Below are 25,164 nucleotides of genomic sequence, written 5' to 3'. Positions count from 1 at the left end.
TCACATCTAGATCAAGAGAGGTCATTGTGCCCCTCTACTCATCACTCTTCAGGCCCATAATTGAATACAATGCCCCCTTTGGGATGTACCTTGGCCGACACCAGCATCAACTGGAGAGACCCCAAAAGTACCTCCCCAAGAGGATCAAGGGCCTCAAAAGATGCCCTATGCAGTTCTGCTAAAGAAACTCCAGCTCTACTTAGTTGCTTACCATCTACTTAGAGGCGACCTATGCCTGACATATAAAGCCATATCCAACCCAGAATTAATGGACATGCTCCACCTCATGAAATCCAAATCCTTTAGATCTACATGCTCCAGGGACTTAAACCTCAGCACGGCAATAAATAGGACATGCTGGAGGGATAGATTCATATCCCAAAGGCTCCCCCCACTCTTGAACATGATCCCAATCCATGTTAGGCAGAGCCCCTCACTGACCCTTTTCAAGAAAAATCTTGACGAGTGGATGGGGGATCGTAAGTTTACCCCTGGGATCTCTTCTATGTCCTTGCTAGACAGAGGCACAGTAAACTAACTTTAAAAGGGCTATCTTCTGTGACCTTAACTAATCTAAAAGGGAGGCAAAGGCCAAACACACTCGGGCTAGGCTTATAAATGCCTAGGGCAGATAGCCTAGTATCAACCTATGAACCTAGCGTACCACCATAGGTCTCCCTTGACAGTAGGCTTTGCCTAGCGCACCACTACAGGTATTGCTTGACGGTGGCTGGTGTCAGCAGGGACTTTTTACATAGGAAGTCTTGGCTGAATTCAACAGAATTTAGTACTCTTTGAGTTTGTAGTCTCATTCAGCTGCATTGAATGGTGCAGCAGAAATCAATGTAATCTCCCTCATATCCCAAGATAAATAAGCACTCCTGAGAAGATAAGACCAGCTCTGCAGCAACAACTATAGTAGCTCCTCCCGCAGCCCAAGAAAACTAATCACTGTTTTATAAGTAGTTACCTCAGATGTCTGACCAGACTGGCATCACCATCCCTGGGTGCATGTATCCAACCAAACTACTTCCTCACCTAAAACAACCCCCATTCCCCCTGAATCTGACAAGTTGGTGCAATGGAAAAGCATAAATTAGCGACAGCTTAATTTATGTGGATGATTTATTGTCTATTGTGTCCCATTTGCTGAATGTCTTCAGAGCATTTTAACTATATTTTTGTGGGAGGCTGTCATGTTTTAGCCTGTACTAGAAATGTCGGAATGTTTTTTTTCCGATTGCTTTTGTTAACTTGCTGCAAATGAACCTTACTTCCAAACTCTATGCAGGAAATTAATAGGCAACAGTTTTACACAAACTGCAGGTCTGAAAATCCAGTCTCCTTGACTGGAAGCAGCTTCAGGCTTAAATAGTTTTTTTTTTTTAAGGAGTGTTTTATCGTGATCATATTTTTTTATCTGTAGCAAAGGTGGCGGGATTCTTGGAAGAAGAGTGACACAAGTAATGACAAGGCAAGCAGTTTTCTTGTAGGCATGTGTGTGCCTTCTGTGAAAGGTTGAGCGCCGGGCTTGCCACTCGATACCGTAAAACTCCACTGCCAATCCTAAGCGGACATTTGATCTGCTGTGGCGGCCCATAACCAGGAAAAGCCGAAAGAAGTGAAGGAACAGGCCGTTCTAGAGAAACGGTAGTGAATATGTGTTGTGTTGGAATTGTAAGCGAGGCAGGTGAGACGGTACATCCTTGTTAGTTAGCTCTTATTTGACTTTTAATAATTTGCAAACTTATTAGTTATGTTTGAATATAGAAATTCAAAATGTAACCCCTATTTCCCATTTGTTGTTTGCATTCTGTTTAGAACCATTGGCGGAGAAAATAAGAGGCTCAAAAATTCAAGGAATTAATAACTATGCTAATCAAGAAATGTCTTTATTTGCAGACCGTATTGTTTTGTACTTGATAAAAAACAAAAAAGGATATTTCCGTGCTGTGGAACATTCTGAGAGAGTTTTAAGTCCTTTCGGGATTTAAAATGAATTAAGGTAAAACAAATGCAGTAGCTGTAAACTATGTACCACACAAGAACTGGTTCAGCAATACCCGTATTTATGGAGACATGTTAAAATGAAGTATTTATGAGTATGGATTATGTTATGGCAGCTCAGGATGTGTGGAAAGACTTAACAAAAGGTAATAAAAAAAAAATGAAAAATGTTTTTAGTACCTTTAGTTTTATACATGGGTCAGGCATATTTTTATAAACCAGAGGAGAAATTGTGGATAGCAATTAAAGAGTTGAAGGGTTTTATCTGAGAGGGTAGGAGGGCAAGAGTCAAGTGGGATTAGTTGATCCTTCCAATAGAACAAAGTGGTTTGGGAATACCTGATGTGAAGGGATATTTCAGAGCTGCACAGCTAAGGCTCTTATACATAGCCCAGCAGAAAGCTAAAATTCAAAGTGGACAGGGATGATGAAATGGAGGGGGAAGATCTCAAAAAATAAGGAGAGACTGGGATTTTGGATGCATATCCTTATAGAGAGTAACAATAATGTAGAACAACAAATCCAACTTCAGGAACACCAAAGAACAAGGTTTATTCAAAGCTTTTGGGTAAATATTTTTCCTCATTGCTACTGTAGTACTATATAATTACTCATTCAGTATAAAGACACAATAAAATTCACGTGATCACAGCTAGCCATTTAGAAACAAAATACAAACTGCATTTAAAAGCATATATACTAAACAAATATATAAATATATATATAGGTTCACTACTAAAGCTCGAATTATGGAATCTCGACACTCTAAATCCTGAAGACCAGAATCTCAAGATTCCGTAATATCGAAATTAAAAAAAAAAAAGAAGAAAAACAAAAAAAACATTTAGAAAGGTATATGCAGGGGGGCAAGCCCCCTGCACCTTCCTCACACCCCCTGCACTTAAATATACCAACTCCGAGATCGCACTACAGTGGAGTGAACGGCAAAATTTCCATATCGCTCTACATGGCACTATTTTGACATTCATTCCACTGTGATGCGATCTCCGAGTTGGTAGATTTAAGTTGCAGGGGGGCTTTCCCCCCTGCATATGCTTTAAAAAAAAGTTTTTTTATTTTCGATATTACGGAATCTCGAGATTCTGGTCTTCGGGATTCAGAGTGACAAGATTCCATAATTCTAGATTTAGTAGTGAACCCATATATATGTATATATACACACCTATATTATTTTTAGTCCTTCAAAATCACCATCATTTGTTTTTAATAAAAATAACGTCATCATTAAAGTAAGTAAGGCAGGCCTGTTCAGTCACAGCCTCACCACAGGCTTTGTCCCTCTCGAATGGCGCACTGCTACAGTCATTCGGAATTATTGACCCATTATTCTGACGAGTCTGATATGTAAGGCTATGGAATGCATTATCATGGACCTAATTAACAAGGATATAGGGAATCTCAAAACTCTGGATTCCACGCAATTTGGCTTTGTAAAAGGTAGAGCATGCCTGGTGCCGTCCCACAAGGCTCAGTCCTGGGACCTCTCCTGTTTGGTATATATTTCTCGGAGGTACAGGCTAACACAGGAGGACTATGGCTGACCAAGTTTGCAGATGAGGTGTTTTTAGGCAGATTAGCGGTAGGGACATTAATAATGTATTAGAAAATAAAGAATATAGTTGAATTGTAAGATTACAGGCAGATATACAACCAGGACTGTTAGCATCAAGCTTGTCTTACTTAGGAGGCAAATGCAATTACATTAATGATGATGTTATTTTTATTAAAAACAAATGATTGTGATTTTGAATGATTAAAAAATTTATATATATATATATATATATATATGTATGCGTGTATATCTTATATATTTGTTTAGTATATATACTTTTAAATGTGTTTTGTATTTTAATTGTTTCATTAATTGAGTTTTGTAAGTGGCTGGCTGTGATCACCTGACTTTTATTGTATCTTTTTATATAGAATGAGTAATTATATTGTACTATAGTAGCACTGAGGAAGGGTATTTACCCAAAAGTTTTGCAATAAACCTTGTTCTTTGGCATTCTTGAAGTTGGATTTGTTCTATGTTATTGTTTTCTCTAACTTCCCATTTACCATTGCATCAACTCCTGCCAGTTATTTGGAGAGTAACTATAACCATTCAGAATATTATATTCATAAAGTAGCAGAAAGTATTCTAAGAACTAAGCCAACATGGGAATGGAGAAAGGAGATTCTGCCAATAGGGATGGCTTGCAATTAAGGGTGCAGAGAATGGGTAGGAGGGGCCCGGAATTTACTGGAGAAAACTGGCAAAGGAACCAATGTGTTGGGAGCAAATAATTACAGACGGGAAGGTAATAGAATGGGAAGAAGCCAACAATTCATTTGGACTGCAGGCTAGAGATTGCCTTCCCAGTCAAAGTTTGATATCAGAGTATAGGCAAAGAGAAAGGAATAGGAGGATCCTAAGTGAAAGACCAGCGTTGGTAGAGTTTTTTAGTAGAATCTAGAACAGAAGGTGCCGTTTTAAAAAAAATATTAGTAGAGCATATAAAATTTTGCATGATAACTACTTTATAAGAATCCATCAAAGAAGGTAAGGAAGGATTGGGAAGAGAGATTAAATAAGTAATTCACAAAGAAACAATGGGGGATATGCATATGGCTCCCTAAATATGCAACAAAGTCTAAAAGAATTAGGATCTTTGCTTGGAAGTGTTTGCCATGAGTATTTTTATACCCTAAGCAGACTGCAAATTATTTTTCTTTGGGTAGATTGCAAAGGTTGGAGGTGTGATGGAGAAGAAAGAGGTAATTGAGAGTACATTTTATGAGAGTAGAATGAGTAGGCAGACTTTAAAAATTCCCTGCAGACCTACTTTGTCAGAAATACTGGGTGAACAAATTGGTGCAGCTAAAGAAATGATTTTATTGAATTGTGATACAGAATCAGAATAACCAAGACGTACTAAGGCATCACAGGTTGTTAGCATAACCTTTTCCTTGACTGCTCAACTTTGTTCCCTGGCTGCAGATGCTGGTAGGGAGTAGTCCCACAAGCTGTTGGGTCACAGATCAGGGGGCTGTTTGGGCTAATAAGGCTTCTTCTCCTAGTACTTCCTTTTGCAGATGAGGGGGATTCTTAGGGCTAAGGCTTCTTCTCCAAATACCCCCCTTTCAGCCTATCCAGACTGTTTGAACCAGGATGCGTTGGGGTTGCAGGAAGAGCCCACACTGGTGGGTCCACAGCTGAGAGGTGACATCTGCTGCTTGTTAATTTGTTTGTTGCCAGTACCTAGCCTGGCACTAGCTTTTCTGTCATACGTTTGCCTCATCTAGTCTGACTTGACACATATGCTCCATGCACCTTTGAGCACATTCTTGCTGCATATTCCAGCACTGGGATGGAGGGCTCTCAGGGCTTCCTCTTCTTATTATTTTTAACCCAGGTGATGCTGCTCTGGCTCTCTCTTCTCCATGTGGATAGTGCCTTTTTACAGAGGTGGTGTGCTTGAGTTCTTGACTGTACATGGGCTGACAAGCAGACCAACATCTAGGTGCCCTTCAGACAATTCATAGATATTCCAGGACCACTGGGTCACATAACCATTAATGGCTTGTCAATACCTTCTTTCTCCAGGAAGTCCATACCAGTAAATCCTGAAGTAAATTTGTGGCTTACCATTATAGTCATCTAGGTTATATTTAAACAAAGATATTTACACAACATGCAGGGGAAGTTTTATTCCAGAGGTCTTAGAGGTGATGGGTTATAAACCTGTCCCTTCACCATGTTTTATTTATCCATTAATGAAGATTTGGGTCTCTGATTCTAGTATTATTGGAGATATTGGACACGCAGCAGGGATGCAGGAGATCCAGGACTGTCAGGTTTCTAATGGAATAGTGAGCGAGTGTGAGATTTCTCCGCTGATTTATTTAAGACACTGTGAGTAAAGGGAAAAGAGTTTCCAGCCTCTCTTGATAGCTCATTGACTTTAAGCTTGTTATGTTTTATATAGTTAGGAAACTGTAATATTTAAAGGCGGCATCATACTCCATAATTAGTTTGATCAGCGCTGCATATAAGGAAGTAATTACCTCATTAGAACTTGATATTCCTTTGTCAATTACATGGTCTAAGTAAAATAATTTCCTGAAATTGTTACATTATAGTCAGAAGAGAGGGAGCAAGATCCCTGACTGTATTTTATTTCGTAGTGGTGGATTGTCTGTATACTGAAAGGAGAGGTTATATACCAAAAGAGATTAAATTGCACGTTATCGTATTTAGTTTGAGACCATTTTTAGAACAGCAAACTATTATTAGGAAGGCTTCATTCTGGAGGGTTTGGTTATCATAGGGTGATTTAACAACAACCACCAATTTGCAGTCTTCTGCAGACTTTGTTAGCCAGATGTCTTGACTGTGTGCTTGGATATCTGAGAAGTAAATTTCAGAAAGAAGAGGTCCCGATATCGAGGTCTGAGAGATGCAGCTGGTCACTTTCATACTTTCAGATGAGGTAGAAGTGTTTGTCTATACTAGCTAAGAGAATGGCGAAGGTATTATCAAACATAGTGGATGTGGATCAGTGTAGTTTTGTGGAAGAGAGGCAAACATTTGACAACACGAATAGAACAATGATGAATCCAGGCTGAAACAGTCTATCAGAAAACCACAGCTATTATTGGTGAGTTGTGATGCCGAGAAAACATTTAGTACAGTTACCTGGGATTGCATTCCTTGATTGAATAATAGAGTAAGTAGGGAGGATATATGAAGTGACCAGAAGCAAGAATTAAGGTGGACAGGTTCCTGACTGACAAGCTGTGTTTGAATAGATTCTGAGAAGAAGGCAGCAATATCCTCTTTCCCTTTGGTTTGCTTTATATTTAGGGCTATTGGCAAAGGAAATAGAGGATTCACAAACTCAAGGATGTAAGTGGTGGTCAAGAAAGTTTGGCTTTTTTTGCAGATACTTTTTATTTGATAAGTCCAGGAAAAAGATGCTTCAGAGTTTGAGATTTTTAGACTGTTTCAATGATTTTTTTTTCTTTTGGGATATAAAATAAATTAAGGTAAAACAAAAGCTGTAGTGGCAAACTTATGTACCCATACATGAGTTGACTCAGCTGTACCCATATTTATGGGACATGATAAAATATGTGATGGGGAAGAGAGAGGGAATTGGAAACATTTTCTTTTTTATTGAAGTAATGAGCTGGAAGAGTTTAAAAATTCCCTACAGAAGTACTTTGACACAAATTTTGGGGAAGGAAATGATTCATTTGAGCTGGGGTATAGGATCATAGGATCTGAATTTCCTGCACATAGTAAAGCCTCACAAGTTTAATGTTACTGGCTGCCAAAAAATGCAGTTACTAAAAAATGGAAATCAAGATAAAAAACACTAAAGTATTGGATATTGTATGGAAGTAAAAGAACCGGAGTTATGATCATGAGAAAAGGGAAGGAGCAAATGTCATGGAAATGAATGGAGATTGTGGGAGAAATAAATGCATAGTAATGTTCAGGAGGAGAAGTGAGGTTAAAGGAAAGGTGAAACTTTGGCGACTTATTTAATGTTCGAGGGAATGAAAATTGTAAATCTATAATCTACAGCAGAGCTAGTAAGGGAGACTGCTAGAAAGGTGCTTGGTGTAACATCTGGACAGAGGAAGGAGGACAAGGAGACCTGGTGGTGGAATGAAGAAGTACAGGAGAGTATGTGGAGAAAAAAGTTGGCAAAGAAGTGGGATTGTCAGAGAGATGAAAGTAGACAGGAGTATAAGGAGATGAGGTGCATGATAAAGAGAGAGGTGGCGAAGGCTAAGGGTAAGTTGCATAGAGAGTTGTATGAAAGGCTGGACACTAAGGAGGGAGAAAAGGACCTGTACCGATTGGCTAGACAGAGGGACCGAGCTAGGAAAGATGTGCAGCAGGTAAGGGTGATAAAGGATAATGAGGGAAACGTACTCACCATCGAGGATAATGTGTTGAACAGATGGAAGGAGTACTTTGAGGGGCTGATGAATGAAGAGAATGAGAGAGAGAGAGGAGGCTGGATGATGTGGGGATAGTGAATCAGGAAGTGCAATGGATTAGCAAGGAGGAAGTAAGGACAGCTGTGAAGAGGAGAAGAATGGAAAGGCTGTTGGTCCAGATAACATACCTGGGGAAGCTTGGAGGTGTTTAGGAGAAATGGCAGTGGAATATTTAACCAGATTGTGTAATGAAATCTTGGAAAGTGAGAGGATGCCTGAGGAGTGGAGAAAGTGTTTTGGTACCGATTTTTAAGAATAAGGGTGATGTGCAGAGCTGTAGTAACTACAGAGGGATAAAACTGATCAGTCACAGCATGAAATTATGGGAAAGAGTAGTGGAAGCTAGGTTAAGAAGGGAGGTGATGATTAGTGATCAGCAGTATGGTTTCATGCCAGGAAAGAGCACTACCGATGCGATGTTTGCTCTGAGCGTGTTGATGGAGAAGTGCAGAGAAGGTCAGAAGGAGTTGCATTGTGTCTTTGTGGACTTAGAGAAAGCATACAACAGGGTGCCTGGAGAGGAGCTGTGGTATTGTATGAGGAAGTTGGGAGTGGCAGAGAAGTATGTAAGAATGGTACAGGATATGTACAAAGGTAGTGTGACAGTGGTGAGATCTTCAGTGGTAGTGACAGATGCGTTTAAGGTAGAGGTGGGATTACATCAAGGATCCGCTCTGAGCCCTTTTTTATTTGCACTGGTGATGGACAGGTTGATGGACGAGATCAGACAGGAGTCCCCGTGGACTATGATGTTTGCAGATGACGTGATATGTAGTGAGAGTAGGGAACAGGTTGAGAAGACCCTGGAGAGGTGGAGATATGCTCTAGAGAGGAGAGGGAATAAAGGTCAGCCAGACTAAGATGGAATATATGTGTGTGAATGAAAGGGAGGATCGAGGAATGGTGAGGATGCAGGGAGTAGAGTTGGTGAAGGTGGATGAGTTTAAATACTTAGGATCAACAGTTCAGAGTAATGGTGAGTATGGAAGAGAGGTGAAGAAGGGAGTACAGGCAGGATGGAGTGGGTGGCGAAGAATGTCAGGAGTGATTCTTGACAGACAAGTACCAGTAAGAGTGAAAGGGAAGGTCTACAAGAGGGTAGTGAGACCAGCTATGTTATATGGGTTGGAGACAGTGGCATTGACAAAAAGGCAGGAGTCAGAGCTGGATGCGGCAGAGTTAAAGATGTTAAGATTTGCACTGGCTGTGATGAGGGTAGACAGGATTAGGAATAAATGTCTTAGAGGGTCAGCCCAGGTTGGACAGTTTGGAGACAAAGCCAGAGAGGCGGGATTGTATTGTGTTGGACATGTTCTGAGGAGGGATGCTGGGGTATATTGGGAAAAGGATGCCAAGGATGAAGCTGCCAGGTAAGAGGAAAAGAGGAAGGCCCAAGATTAGGTTTATGGATTTGGTGAGAGAGGACATGCAGGTGGTTGGTGTGACAGAGCAAGATGCAGAGGACAGGAAGAAATGGAAACAGGTGATCCATTGTGGCGACCCCTGACCGGGAAAAGCTGGAAGAAGAGGGAATGAAAATTGTTCAAAAGGAAATATGTATATTGCATGACAGTAACAGTGGAAAATGGTGGTGTAGTTTTTTCTCTTCTGTTAATGTACATATACCAATATTACAAATGAAAATGTGGTGATGGAATGCAGTTGTTTAAAAATGCCTTGTAACTTTTCAGAATGTATAGGTTGCATCCTAACAGGAGCTGGAGACTTTGCTTACATTGGTGATATTGCAGTCATTGGTCAGTTGTGGCAGGAATGTGGTTGACATGTCAGAGCTGCTGAGCAGATTAAAAATGTTTAGCTTGACCATAAAGGCAAACACATTTCAGGAATCACATAAGTAACCTATCTTGGTTCGCTGGGTGGGTAGAGGCAAAATTCATGCATGACCTGCCAAAGTGGAAGCTATCTAGGCATGACCTGTCTGTGTTAGCAAAAATCATCCAATGATATATTTCTTGGTACAGTATAGTATTGGAGAATATTTGCCCCTCACTTTAATGTCACAGCCACTTATCTCCCATTCTTACCGGATAAAATGGCTGTATAAGGTTTTCTGGATGCCAGAATGTGGGAATGCTTTCCAGAAACTTAAGGAAGCATAGAATGTACCCCCATGTACTAGCCAAATGTTCTGACCAGAAAGTCTTTCTAGTAAAGTTATATTATGCCATTCTCCATATAACCCTTCATTCCTCAGAAAATGCATATATTACACAAACCACAGTTAAAGGACTTTGTGGATTTATTACTGTTTCTTAGATTTGAACATCATTGCACATCCATTCAGAAGGCCATAGGTTAGTACTAGGCTAACTGCCCTTGCAGGCCATTGTAAGCCTAGCCAGTTATCCCTTGTCAGACTCCAACCTTGCACCTTGTGTTTGTAAGGCAAACACCTTAACCATTAGGCCACCCTCCCACCCTGCATGTGGTTACCTGTCCCTGCAAATTCCTCTTTTTGTTAACTACATTTGCCTTCAGACTCATAATATGATAGCTACTGTCCCACCATTAGATACAACTTTCCTTAAAATCCTTTTCCTACCTTCTTGATATGAATTTGAATGACAGTTTCCTCAAACTTCAGAAACTCTCCTTTTGTGTACATGGTTGGCCTGGTGGGGGTGCTTCTCCAGAATAGTTACAGCAAACTAGGTCTCTGCAGCAGAGCTCGCAGAGCTTAAAATGTACTGGATTTAGGAAAAAAAAGCTTATGAAATTCCTAAAGGACATGTGCACATGATTATTTCCTTCCCTCTTTGCCAATCTCCATGAAGCTGCTCCACAAAATTGCATCCTGAGTCACTCATTTGAAAAACAAACCATGTAAATGTGTATATAGTTAACGTTAGCCCCTCCAGTTTGCTCATGGAGCTATAGTGTTAAATTAGTATTTTTTCCTATAACCTCACTTTGTTGCCTGCTTGGCTGTATTTGCATGGAAAATATGTACTATGAACATTACTATTGTCTATTGCTTTGTGACCTAATATCCACAAGTTGTGTATTGACTTTTATTCTGAAAGTGAATGTTAAAACATTATGTACTATATCAAAATGTGAAGAATAGGCAACTTTGCCATTTTGTGTTTAGAGACACCTTATACTCAGGTCATGGTTGATGAGGGTCTGAGGACCAGTCCACCCACCCAGTTATTAAATGCATACATACATGCATAGGTTGCACAGAACTATCGGGCAAAATGGAAAGCTTCTTAGATGTGTAGGATTGCAGTCGTACAGTATATAATAGTCCAGCAGTGGTGTGGTGTTGGTAATGTAAAGGTAAATGTCCTGTCAAAACAGGAGACTGAACTGCATCTGTATTTGCCAAACTTCACTTTTAGTGGTAGCTGAATAAAAGGATAGGGGAGTATAAAATGCTGAAAAGTTGTATCAGGCAGAGTTGAGTAATTATTTTTGATGTACACAAAGGCTTATGTAGGCTTTCACAAGGACTGAGAATCACTAAGAAGTGACCCATTTATTACATTTTTTACTCATTTGTTTATTGAGTAAACCCACTGGGCATAAGTGTCCCTTTTCAGGGGTCACCCAGGAGCACTGTCTGGTTAAGTGACGTGCTCAGAGTCGCACAGTAGGCAAATAAAGGTGGCAGGAATCAAACCATGTACCCTGGCCTACAAGAATAACTCTTTCAGCAACTTAGAGCCTTAATCCTCTCTGCTAAGTGCCAAACCATTTATAATGCAGGTTCTCTCTCTTAGGTTAAATCACTGTTCATCTTTTGTCTTTTTTCTGAATGCATGATCGTTAAGTAAAGAACATTTTACATACAGTGAATGTTCACAGACTTTTTTCCTTAAAGTGTAACATCCAAGCTAAGATAATCAAATCAACTCTCACATTCCTAAGGGCAGTACACTTATAACCTGTTCCTAAAGCAGACATTTTTTTAAAATAATTAGCTAATTATACTGATTTCTGTTATAACAAACTTAACAAAGTTGTGAATGGAGGTGCCATAGCCGTCACTTTCATTTAATGCTTCTCCCCAAAGTATGTACAGGACTTTGTGCTGTTCTATATTAGTGCTACATTTAGTATTGCTATTTAAAGCGTATAGTCTGGCAAACTGTCTTTTTTTTTTTTTACTGCTGATTGTATATGTAGAGCTTGGTGATTACTCTAGTGTGTATATGCATACTTGCATATCTAAACTTACCTGGGAAGCTGGAGTGGCTTCATAGGCATTTATTTTATTGATCTCTGCTTCACAGTATTCTGCATTTACAGCAGAAACACAGCTTGTGCTACAAATTCTAGCCAATATCTTACCTACCAACAGTTCTAACTGGTATTAGTTAGCAGAAACATACCTGCTATCAGTAAGGAGAAACATGTAGTTTGTTTGGTATCTGGTATTTGAAAAGCAGAAATGATGTTTGTTACCCAACTTCAGTGTCATTTGGTATTAGCAGAAACCTACCTGCTATATTAGTAAGGAGAAGCATAATTTTGTTTATTTGATAGCTGAAAAGCAGAAACAGTGTTTTTTGCAAACTCTAACCTGCATCTCACCTAACTACAGTTCTAACTGGCTTTGTAAGCAGAAACATGCTGGTATTTGTAAGCAGAAACATGCAGTTGTTTATTTGGTATTTGAAAAGCAGGTACATAGCATTTGTTATACATTCTAACCAGTATCTTACATAACTGTGGTGCTACTTTAACCTATTAGGCTAAGTACTTTGTTAAATTAGTCTATTATGATCTGCCTAGACACTGTTTCGTATTCTTTGTGATTCTTTACTCTTCTCTGGACATTTATCTATGTACCTACTTACTGTACCATTTCGTGTACCCACTGTCTGTCTTCTGATAACCCTTCTATCACTCCCTGACTAATATCCTCTACTCTGTCCTAGTTTGTCTCCTTTTCTCCTAAAACTATATTATTCACTTTCTGCTCACACTCTGATTTTTTTCTCTTTGCAGTTTGCTCGGGCCATCCACAAGCCTCGGGATCGCGCCCCCACCCACCTTGGGTTCTGAAGCAAAGTTTTAGCAAAAGGTCAAATCATCCCTGGGAAATCTCAACTGCCATATACAAGCCTTCATTTACAATTAATTATTAGGTGAATGTCATTGAATTGTTTTTAACAATTTTCTCTTACTTTGTGACTTATCTTTGTGAGGTGAGCACAACTGCATTGTGCTCCATTCAGCTTCCAACTTGGAGAGCTTTAATCAGGTTGGCTACTATGTAGCAACATACTCTACTAATTATATAAGATCCTTATTCCCTCTATATGCAAACAGGTGAGCTCCAGAGTCTAAGATTAAAACTATTCCAAAACAAAATTTTAGTTCAGTCCCAATTCCCTTAGCTCTACTCCTTAAAGAGCTTGCTAGCAACATTTACTAATAGACAAACAGCTACTTATTTATTTTTTGAGCTTTCTCGGGTGTAGCCCCACTCCGTTTGCCCTTGCTACGCTCAGGCTCACTTCCTACCCCATTCCCACCCACCCCTCATTTCCTTTAGACCTAACTATTGCTAACACCCACTCTGCATCCTACTTCCCCTTCCCTGTTCTCCACACAAACCATTTACTAACCCCTCTCCCTCTCCACTTGCAAACTATTACTTCTCCTTCCACTGCCCACATTACTCCTACCCCCCTACTCGAACATCACTTAAGCAACACACTCTCACATACCTACCTGCAGAATAAACCTACTAAGTCCCCAAGCACCAATTTCAGTACTCTAGCATTCAATACTCTTACCAATCATGTCTGTCTGTACTATTTTTCATGTACTACCTCCATTACTCCTTCACACTCTCACCTCACTTAATATCCATTTATCTCCTACTCACAAAGTTCCTACAGTACCTCATACTAGGGATACCTCATCTCCTTATCATTCATTTGGTATTTTCACTTCTATCTTTTCTACTGAAATTCTTCTTCCTAAAATCAAAATTCCCCCCACCTACACCACATTCCCTAAAAATAAAACAAAGTATTTTATCTTTAACTTACACAAATATAACTGCCACTACTACCCTAATGTTCTTCTGCTTGCAGGAGATATTCATCCTAGTTCAGGAGTTCAGGCCCCTACTCAACACAACTCCACCTAGAACTATAGTCCCACTAACCTATACACCTCTGGCCCCCCAACAAATCAATCTCCTTTTTCTCCATAAACAATAGAAGTATATTAAACAAGGTTAGTGTACTTCATGCTTGAATCTCAAGCCACACCCCTGATGTCATCACCCTAACAGAAATTTGGCTAAAACCCCAACACCATGACAAAGACTTTCTCTCTCCTGGCTATAGTACACTGTGCCTTAACCGCCAAAAGAAAAAGGGTGGTGGAGTTGCCATTGTTTACTCTAGCCACTTTACTCTGACAACTCCTAATAAAACTATCCCCTGCTGAAATACTGACAGCCAACCTTGTACTTAATACTCACTGTCACAATAGCGATCTACATTCTCCCGAGGAATAACTTACCCCTGCTGGAAAACATACTCTCATACTTCTCGCAACATATTCCTAATGAAACCGTCATTCTTGGTGATGCCAATATTAATTGGTTAACTCTCTGTACCCCAAATTCTTCCTTACACATCAAGTTGTACGCCTTTACTCAACTTATCACTGATGCCACCCATACCAACAACTCTCATACCCACAGCATCCTTATCGACTGGATTCTAGTTTCTCATCCCTCTAAATATCACAATCCTGAAACCCTTTCCAACACACTAAGTGATCACTCCCCCGTAATAGTACTTGGTTATATCCCTCACTTTACTAAACAGCATAGATTTATCACATGCCGCAAGCTTACTAACTTCCACCCTGACCCCTTTAAATCTCTTCTCTCTAAAGTTAACTGGAATTTCCTTACCCAACTCCCCTTTGACGATGCTGTCCTGTCTTTCAACTCCACTTTTCTCGGTATTATTGACTCACTTGCTCCACTTCGCACAATTCGTATTAAATTAATATAACTCTATGGCTATAAAATTCCACTCAAATCCTAATGAAAAAAAGAGACCGAGCATGGAAAACATGGACCAAAACAAAGCTCCCCGCAGACTTGCTAAAATACAAAGAACTTAGAAATCAGACCAAAATGTGTATTTAATAAAGATAAAAGACTTCTACTCTAATGCACCCTCAGCCTTGAAATCTAACCTCCCAAAATTTTGGAACTCATTAAACCACATATTACATCCTGGTGGTCCCTGCTCTCTCAATCCTTGTCCTGATAAGACTCCCAAAGGTATTGCCTCCACCTTCAACACATATTTCATTGACTTTGTATCCAAATTATTTAACCCCAGTGCCAACCTACCTGTAATAATATTTCAAACACTCTCACAAATCCTACTATACTCTCATTAAATTATTTTTCCATCATACCTGTACCCACTAGCTACATCAAATCCCTACTCTCTAAACACAAACCTTGCTCAACTTCTACCAACAACATTCCTTCCCTTTTCCTTCATTTAGCTGCTGACTCCCTTGCTCTCCTGTATCTGTCTTAATCAATCCCTGCATTTCAGAGTCCAAAGTCCCTTCCATGTGGAAACAGTTCTTCACTCTGCCAATATGTAAAGAAGGTAACTCCTCAGACATCACCAATTTTAGACCAATTGCCATCCTCTCTCCTCTCTCTCAAGTTCTAGAAAAATGCATACATAAACAAGTTATGCACTACCTACTCTCTGAAATTCTGCTTACACCTACTCAACATGGCTTTACACCAAAGCATACTGGTACTACTGCCCTACTATCATTCGTTAATACTATAGCCCTTGCCAGAGATTGTCTTTTGCCTATTCTTAGATCTCTCTAAAGCTTTCAACACCATCTCTCACCCTCTCCACAAACTAACTAACTAACCTTAACTTCTCTCCTGCTACTGTTGCATAGTTTTCCAGCTACCTCACTGACAGATTTCAAGCAGTGAAGTGGCAATCTGCACACTTCCCTCCTCTTCCAGTTAAAATGGTTGTCCCTCCGGGTTCCATCCTTGGTCCACTACTTTTCAACATCTTCACTAATCTTTATTCTTCCTGTCCTCAGTCATCACTGGTCCAATACGCTGATGACTCTGCTGTTATCACTATTGCTGACTCTCCCTCTGAACTCATCACTACAACACAGACTTCCTTTAACTCGGTAGAAAACTGGCTCTCTGATAACCAGCTTATCCTTAACCCCCCGCCCCAAAAAAAAAACTAAGCTACTGCTTTTTCTTCCTAAAAACTGTAACCATATTAAATTCACTTTCACAGTCCTCAATAACTCGCACATCAAGGTGGAAACTAGCACTAAACTCCTTTGTGTCATCATTGACAACCAACTTAAATTCGATCTACACATTAACAACTGTATCAAGAAAACTCATCAGTAACTAGGGCTCCTCTACTACCATGTTAAAAAGCTTCTCACCAGCGAAGCTGAAGTAACTCTCTAGGTTGTGCCTACCTCCTACCCAGTCTATTATATGGCTCTCAAAATTTTTACTTGCCTCAACTCCACACTCCTTGCCAAATTTGAATCTACCTATAACAAGATAGCCAAATTTGCAGCCCATCAAACTTACAAGTCACATCACTGTATCTCATTCAAAGCACCTTAACTGGCTAGAACTACCTCACCAGCTTCTTCTCCCTCAACTCCAGATCATCCACTCTATCATTTATTAGCCTTCTTACTGTCCTACCCTATCATCTGTCATCTCCCACTATTCACCTGCTCAATCCCTCCGGAGCTCTAACCTAGATCTGCTACAAATCCACAAAACTAAAACTAGGAAAGGATGTATTTTCTATAGCTATAATCCTTCCAAGGTCTGGAACAAACTCCCACTAGAGATCAGGTCACTCAAGCAACTTAGTCAATTCAAGCTAGCCACTAAAGAATACCTGTTAAGCCAATGGATCTGCCTCTGTACCCACCCCCCTTAAACAGCTTATCAACCCTAACTGCACACCTCTGTCTGCTCCCAACTTATATAACTTTCTAGACCTTGTCTCACATTAACTTCTCTATCCTAAGCACATTACATACATTCTTATCTGCATAATGTAAGATTTTACGTTTGGTGACAAAACTATTGTTAGTCCTTCTGAATGATGTAGGATTCTAAATCCGACAGACATAATGATTACTTTACTGTAGTAAATCCTTGTTTTTCATGTATATGTTGCATTGAATATCTTTTGTAAACCAGTTATTGATTGTTTACTTATTTTTGTAAATGATCATCTGTAGAACATGTGGAGCTTTTCTCTCTGGGCCTCTGCTGAAAAAGGGATACTTAGCTCAGTTGGATAAACTCTGTCAACAAATATAAAATAAATAATAAATAAAATACGCAAGGTCACCTGATTATCATCCAGGTATTGTCTAAGCATCAATGCATACAGCAATAATTAAAGACTAGACATCAGTGAAGGAAGTTAAAATCAAGAGAGTGTTAGAAATCAGTGTATTGAGGGATAAAACGGATGTTAAATTGGAAATTAACGTGTTGGACAGAATGTAATTCACTAGCATATTATAGAAAAGGAATTAGGAACTGTTAAAAGAGAGATCAGAGTGGGAAATGTTGGGGGCGGGGGGATTTAAATGGTCATAGAGCCTTGATCAATCAGTGGACCGTTCCATTAAAAATTACTAATTCCTGTGAGGTTGTTTAACTTTGGAGGATGTTACATTAAGTAAAAGGGGGTAGAGGAAAGTGTGGGAGGCATGCTTTCCGTTTCACCCAAAGCTGCCAAGTTAATTTTTAATTACAAACTTTTTAGAAAAGCTGTCAGTTGCTTTACTTGATGGGCTGTAGCATAACAGGAATGTAATTTATGACATGAGTTTAGCAACTAGGAAAAATAACCAATTTACGGCAGCATTTGTCATTCTCTTTTTTTTCAGGGTGAAAAGCCATAAAAAAAAAGTAATTTACAAAAATATTGTCCTAAACGGAATAGTGTCTTAAGTAAAAGTTGTTAATTGTGAAATGTGAAGGAGGTAAGATGGAAGGCCTTCCTCTGTTCTGTTTCTACTTTCCCTAGCTCTGCTCTTACTTACTCTCAATGCTTCTGACCTACTTTATTCTACTCCTAATGTTTCCTGCTGTTCAGCTGTATTATCCTGCTGTCTGTTCTTCCCTAATCCTTCCGCACTCTACGTTCTCTCCTGTCTCTTTCCCAAATGCACTTTAACTTCACTAGCCCTAGACTGTTTTGTCCTTACCTACTCTGTACGCAGTCTGTTACCTAAGAACCTCTTTCTACTACCCCTGTTTATAGTCTGTACATGCACTACAACTACTACCCCTATTGTGCTCTGACATGGATATGCAGCTCTATATAGATGTGACTGATTTTTAAAACTGATCTACTCGGAATCTGCTTTCTGTAAAAAAGGAGGGGGAGTATCGATATTCATCAAAGATACCCACACCTCCAGGTTGGTGGCAAAGCACGAAGCATCAGAGACTATCCATGTGCAACTAACAGTGGGTAAATCTGCCTTCCAGTTTATAGCCTGCTACAGACCACCCTCCCAAACCCAGGAACCCCACTCGGCCTTTCTGAGAACACTAGAGAATATGAAGGTCTCTCCAAACACCATTATATTGGGCGACTTCAACTACCCAAACATAGACTGGGAGCATTACTCTAGCTCCAACACCCCAGCCCAAAGGTTCCTAGAATTTAGAATTTATAAACTCAAATGCTATGGAACAACTTGTTACCACTCCCACAAGAGGGGAAAACATACTGGACCTGATCATCACCAACATGGGGACTCTATGCTCCAGACCAGAAGTGTATCCCTCACTGGTAAGATCAGACCATAAACTAATCTCACTGGATATTCACATCCCGACCCCACCCCCTGCCCAGAAAACCACAGTGAAAAACTTCTCTAAAGCAAATTTCACACTCCTCAAAACCGAGGTGGAATCCTTCAAAGCCCCCGGGCCTGTGGAAAATACAGCCCAGACCACAGAATCCTTTATAAACGCATTCTATGAACACCTTCAGGAATGCATGGATCATACGATCCCAAATAAAACCAATACACAATCCTCCAAAGGCAGGCGTCCTGTCTGGTGGATCCCAGCCATAAACAAACTATACAATAGAAGGAGGAAGCTACTAAATGATAGAGCAAAATCCCAAAAAGGGAAGGCATCACTGATCAGTATTAGCAAAAAACTACGGGCACTCATAAAATTGTCTAAGGCCAGCTTCGAGAGAAAAATTGCACAGGACACTAAGGATAATCACAAGGCTTTCTTTAGTTATGTTAGGAACCTGGGTGGTAATTCCCAGATATGCTCAGAATTAGTCCAAAATGACAAAAAATACACTGAACCCACAGACATTGCCAACATCCTAGCTGACAGGTTCAGCGCAAACCCCCCCCCACCAAAAGGGCAAATATCTATCTCAGCAGAGTGCTGCCCCCCTGACATCTCAGATGCTCAGGTAAGAGCCGCCCTCTCCAAAGCAAAAAACACAGCATCAATGGGACCAGACGGTGTCCCGGGCTGCGTCCTACATGAACTCCAAGAAGAGCTAAACCCAAACATAAAACTACTGTTCAATCTCAGCCTTACTACAGGATATGTGCCCAAAGAGTGGCGTACAGCAACAGTGGTCCCTCTCCATAAAGGTGGTGCCTCAACGGATCCTGGAAACTATCGCCCCATAAGCCTGACTAGCTTGGTCTGCAAAGCTATGGAAAGGATCATCATGGACCTCATAAATAAAGATATTGGGGACCTATAGACACTGGTTCCTACCCAGTTTGGCTTTGTTAAGGGCAGATCCTGCCTCTTAAACCTGGTTGATTTCTTTGAAACAGTCACCAAGGCCATTGCCGAGGGGAAGGTGGTCCACACAGCCTACCTGGACCTCACAAAAGCCTTCGATACAATACCCCACTCGGGCATTATAGATAAGCTCACCAGCTTAAATATAAACCCCTATGTCACTAGATGGATTGCAAACTGGCTCAAGGACAGAACCCACATGGTTAGAATTGCTGGAGCCATGTCAGACTCCAAACCAGTTACAAGTGGTGTCCCACAAGGCTCAGTCCTGGGACCTCTCTTGTTCGGTATATATTTCTCGGAGGTACAGGCCAACATGGAAGGACTGTGGCTGACCAAGTTCGCAGATGACTGCAAACTGGGCGCCATAATCGACTCTCCAGCCGACACAAGCATCCTCCAAAAGGGCCTCATAGAAACAGACAACTGGTGCCAGAGCCATGGCCTCAAGCTAAATGCCAAAAGTGTATAGTCACCCCTTTGGCAAAAACAAAGTGCCACAAATTACCACATAGGTGGTAATCCATTAAGTACAGAAGAAGTAATTAGGGACCTGGGGACCCAAGTTGATAGCAATCTCTCATTTGACAACCACATGGCCAAAGTGGTTAGAAAAACATTTTATATAGCCCACCTAATCATGAAGGGATTCACATCTAGATCAGGGAGGTCATCGTGCCTCTTTACTCATCCCTCATCAGGCCCATAATTGAGTACAATGCCCCTTTTGGGATGTACCTTACCAGACACCTGCAGCAACTGGAAAGACCCCAAAAGTACCTCACCAAGAGGATCAAAGGGCTCAAACAGATGCCATATGCTGCCCGGTTAAAGAAACTCCAGCTCTACTCAGTGACATACCGCCTGTTCAGAGGCGATCTGTGCCTGACGTATAAAGCCATGTCCAACCCGGAATTAATGGACATGCTGCACCTCAGAAAATCCAAATCCCATCGAGCTACGCGCTCGAGAGACCTGAACCTCAACACTGAAATAAATAGGACATGCTGGAGGGACAGATTCATAACCCAGAGGCTCCCTTCACTCTGGAATAAAATCCCAGTCCAGGTTAGGCAGAGTCCCTCATTGACTCTTTTCAAGAGGAATCTTGATGAGTGGATGGGAGATCGTAGGTTTACCCCGGGTATCACTTCTGTGTCACTGTTAGACAGAGGCACAGTATACTAACCTCGAAAAAGGGCATAGCAAAATAAATTTAAAATGGGTGGTGAAAGCCAAGCACATTCTGGCTAGGCTTATAAATGCCCTAGGGCAGATAGCCTAGTATGAACCTATGTATGTAATTGCAATAGAATTATCTTTTACTTGTGGTGTATAAAGTTATCCTATTAGGAAAGTTATTAAAGCTTTTCCCCCTCCCCTATATGCTTGTCTTTTTCATACTGAAGTTTGAATGTGGGATTATTGCTGTGTGGTAGTCTGCCATCATGCCTTTCTTTACTTCTCCCTGACATTGTTCATCTTTGTATCTGGTGGTCTTTTTTGTATTGCTTACAGACATTATGGTTTAAATTGTACAATTTGTAATTGTTTTAGCCTTTGAAAATGTTTTATATATACATGCACACACTTTTGGAAAAAGTCTGAAATGTATATATATTTTTTTTGTATTTAGTTTTTCTTCCACATGGTTACATATTTCAGGCCTGTTTTCTAGCTGTAGCAGTTATGTCTTTCCTCCAGGAGCATTTGTTTGTAACAGTTTCTGCAGCACCGGTCCTGTATTTGAACAGCTCGATTGTAAGGAATATATTCATATATTTGTCCATAATGGTGTAGAACCAAGATTAATGACCACTGTGAAAACAAATTTAAGAACACTAAATTTGTTTTGAGAGATGTTGGTGTTATTGTAGAGTGGTTTAAGTTCCCAGTGCCTCTGTCGAGTAGAGCCACTGGAGTGATCCCCAGGTTGAATTTTCTATTTCCCATCCACTCATCAAGATTTCTCTTGAAGAGGGCCAGTGAGGAGCTCCGCTTGATATGTATGGGAAGTCTATTCCATAGCATGGGCAGTCTCTTGGTTATGAACCTGTCCCTCCAGCTTGTTCTGTTGATTGTGGTAATGAGGTTGAGGTCTCTGGAGCAGGTAGTGCAGAGGGATTGGGATTTCTTTAGCTGTAGCATTTCTAACAGTGCTGGGTCAGACATGACTTTGTAAGTCAAGCAGAGATCGCCTCTAAGTAGGCTGTATGAAACAGAATAGTTGGGAGTTTTTTGAGTCTGTCCATATAGGACAAGTGTTTAAGGCCTATGATCCTCTTTGTGAGGTGCTTTTGTGGCCTCTCCACTTGTTGTAGGTGTCTAGTGAGGTACATGCCAAATGGGGCATTGTGTTCGATTGGCTTAATGAGGGAAGAGTAGAGGGAGACAATGACCTCTTTCTTCCTGGAGGCAAAACCCTTAGTAATGAGATGTGCCACATAGAAGGACTTTCTGGCCACAGTGGCAATGTGGTGGTCAAAAGAGAGGTTGCTGTCAACCTGTGTTCCCAGATCACTTATGACGCCTTTTGTGTTCAGTGGACTACCATCGATGTGGTAATTCATGGGAATTGGGTTTTTCCCAAAGGGGATGACGACACATTTTTTGGCATTGAGCTTAAGGCCATGGTTCTTACACCAGTCATTGGTCTCACTGAGGCCTTTCTGTAGGATGTCAACATCACTTGGGGAGATAATTATGGCTCCCAACTTGCAATCGCCTGTGAACTTTGTCAGCCAGAGTCCATTCTTGTTGGCCTGGACTTCAGAGAAGTAGATACCAAACAGGAGAGGGCCCAGCACCAAACCCTGTGGGACTCCACTTGTGACTGTATATATCTGAAAGCAGAGCACATGCATTTCAGGAGGGTTGCCAATTAAAATCTTCCTGAAGCTGTTCCATATAAAAAATTAAATTATCAGCAAACTGTGTATAATAAGTAAACAGTAGTATTTTATATTTTCGCCACCCTATGACCAGGCTGGCAAAAGCTGGTGCCACAGTGACACTTACAGCCACTTCCTTCATCTGTGCTAGTGTTTTCCATTAAAGATGAAAAAAATTAAGAACTGTTTCTATAAGGGTACAGACAGTGTTAGTGTAAATAATTACCAGAAACCCAAATAACATGCTGGAGGCAAAATAAATAAGTAAATAAATAAAACAAAAGACCTCCAAAACGTCACTGGAAAAAGGAAGAAAGTGCTTAACCATTTTTTTTAGTCAACTAAATGGTGTTCCAGTGAAGTTTCTGAGATCTTTTGTTTTATAAACAATTACCTTCTGCCCTGTGTAAGTTTATAACAAAGTTCCAGCCATGCCCTTACTACAGCTCTTAAGTTAGTATTGTTTACACATTTGGGGGCATAGCTTTATTGTGTGACCACATGAAATAACTGAGTCAGTGAAAGTATACGAATTGTGAATATTTTTCTTTACAGATGTTGTGTACATAGGAATTGTTACTGCAAAGCATCATGAATTCGGGCTGCTGTTTTTGAGAGCTGGTAAAAACGTCCTGTGTGAGAAGCCTCTTGCCATGAATGTGAAGGAAGTGAAGGAACTGATTTCTGCTTCCAGAGAGAATGATGTATTTCTGATGGAGGTAGGTGCTGTACAAATGAGCGGTATTAATTTAGTTGTTAGAATTTAAACCAAGATTCCACAGTGCTGTCCCTTACTACTGGAGCTACCTTACAGACTGGTTTAGGGCAAAAGGAAGATACCCCTCTATTGTGTAAGCTGTTAGCCATATGCGTAATATTTTTAAGTTGTTGAAATGTGGTATATTTAAGTATACGGTGACTATAATTTAAACATAAAGTTGTTTTCAAACATAAAATTGTTTCCCAACATTTGCTTCGCCCAAAAATAAACGGCATCATTTTCTTCCTGTATCTTGCTTTAGTCTCATTTTTCATATACAGTTTTATTTTTGTGTTTAGTTGGGTGCTTCGTAGTTGCTTATTGTTCCCATCTGGGGGGATCTTGGATCTTTTGATGTGTTTAAATAACTGTGTGCTGCTGAAGATATGAGAGATATCATGTATCGTTAGACGGCATCTTTGTTCTGCAGCTTAGTACACTGTTGTCTTCTGTCTTGCCACCATAATGAATAATCACAATATGTAAAAACTGTGGATTATTAGAGAGTGCTCATCATCCATTAAATGTCTTCTGACCCCATTCGGCTGTCTATTATGACTCCCACAGGCAGTCAGGAGGTACATATTTCATATCACTTTGTGTGTATGACGATGTGTATTGAGCACTGCAGAAACTAACCAGTGTATTTAAAATGAGCCCCTTGTCAGTAGTCTGTTATTTTAAACAGACTTTAAAATGAGCCCCTTGTCAGTAGTCTGTTATTTTAAACAGACATTGGTGCAACATTATGAAGAGTATATTGCCCGTAGGCTGTCTTTCAGTTTCTATAGAAGAGTTGTACGTAGCAATTAGAAATGTGGGTTATGTGAATCTGCTTTTGCTAGTAATGTCAGATTAAACAATTGTATCATTTCTAGTTACATTTTTTAGCACTTGCTTACATGGTATATGATGTATGGAATGCCAAGTAATTTTCAGTAGCTCCACTCCATATTTACAGATCGTGTAGTTGAGTAAAGCACTGTGAAATGACTGGGAGAAAAGGATGTTTGCAGACCAGGCCATGGTCATCTCAGAATGGCAGAATGCTTTCATGGCAGTTCCTCCTTGGGTTTTAAATGTCTTGCATTTTAAATTTGTTGTTTTATTCCCCTACAGAAGGAACAGTTTTGTCCTTTTGTAATATGCTTGTATCATAATAATGAATCGGACACCTCCGCATAGCCGTTCGTACTTTGTGCCTTTAAACAGGGCTACAACAGTGTGCTGCTTTTCATCTTTGTGGTGTGTGGTTCGAGCCTGATTCCTGGTCATTGTGTGGAATTTGCATGCTATCCCTTTTTGTATTAGTTTCCTGCTGGCCCTTTGAGTTCTTCATCCCTCAAAGACAACTGTACTTGTCCATCTAGTGCCCATAACTGTTTCCTGGTTTGACATCCCCCCATAAGTTGAAGAGAAAAAAAAGGTCTTCTCCTTCTTGAGGACTAAACAAAAAGGGGGTCCTTTCTCTTCCTTAGCAAACCACTTGCTTCAGCAACACACAACAGGTACAACATTGAAGCTTCAACGATGACTGGACATGCATTACCGGAATTCATTTTTGAATGCCGTACTGCACTAGACCATGCACTGAGCACTGAAGCACTTCAGCAAATGCAGTACTG

General features: G+C 40.3%; 1 protein-coding gene across 1 annotated transcript in view; it reads left to right on the top strand.

Moving 5' to 3' along the window:
* LOC122791736 (trans-1,2-dihydrobenzene-1,2-diol dehydrogenase-like) overlaps window positions 1-25,164 on the top strand; it is a 279,610-nt gene that overhangs the window by 41,804 nt on the left and 212,642 nt on the right. The window contains exon 3 of the mRNA XM_044059644.1: window positions 23,335-23,498. Within this exon, the coding sequence (XP_043915579.1) occupies window positions 23,335-23,498 (164 nt within the window). The remainder of the gene's footprint in view (window positions 1-23,334; window positions 23,499-25,164) is intronic.

This window comes from Protopterus annectens, chromosome 17.part0, assembly GCF_019279795.1.
Source record: "Protopterus annectens isolate FY-2018-M chromosome 17.part0, PAN1.0, whole genome shotgun sequence".
Classification (NCBI taxonomy): domain Eukaryota; kingdom Metazoa; phylum Chordata; order Ceratodontiformes; family Protopteridae; genus Protopterus; species Protopterus annectens.
This window is presented reverse-complemented; position numbering and strand designations above follow the sequence as displayed.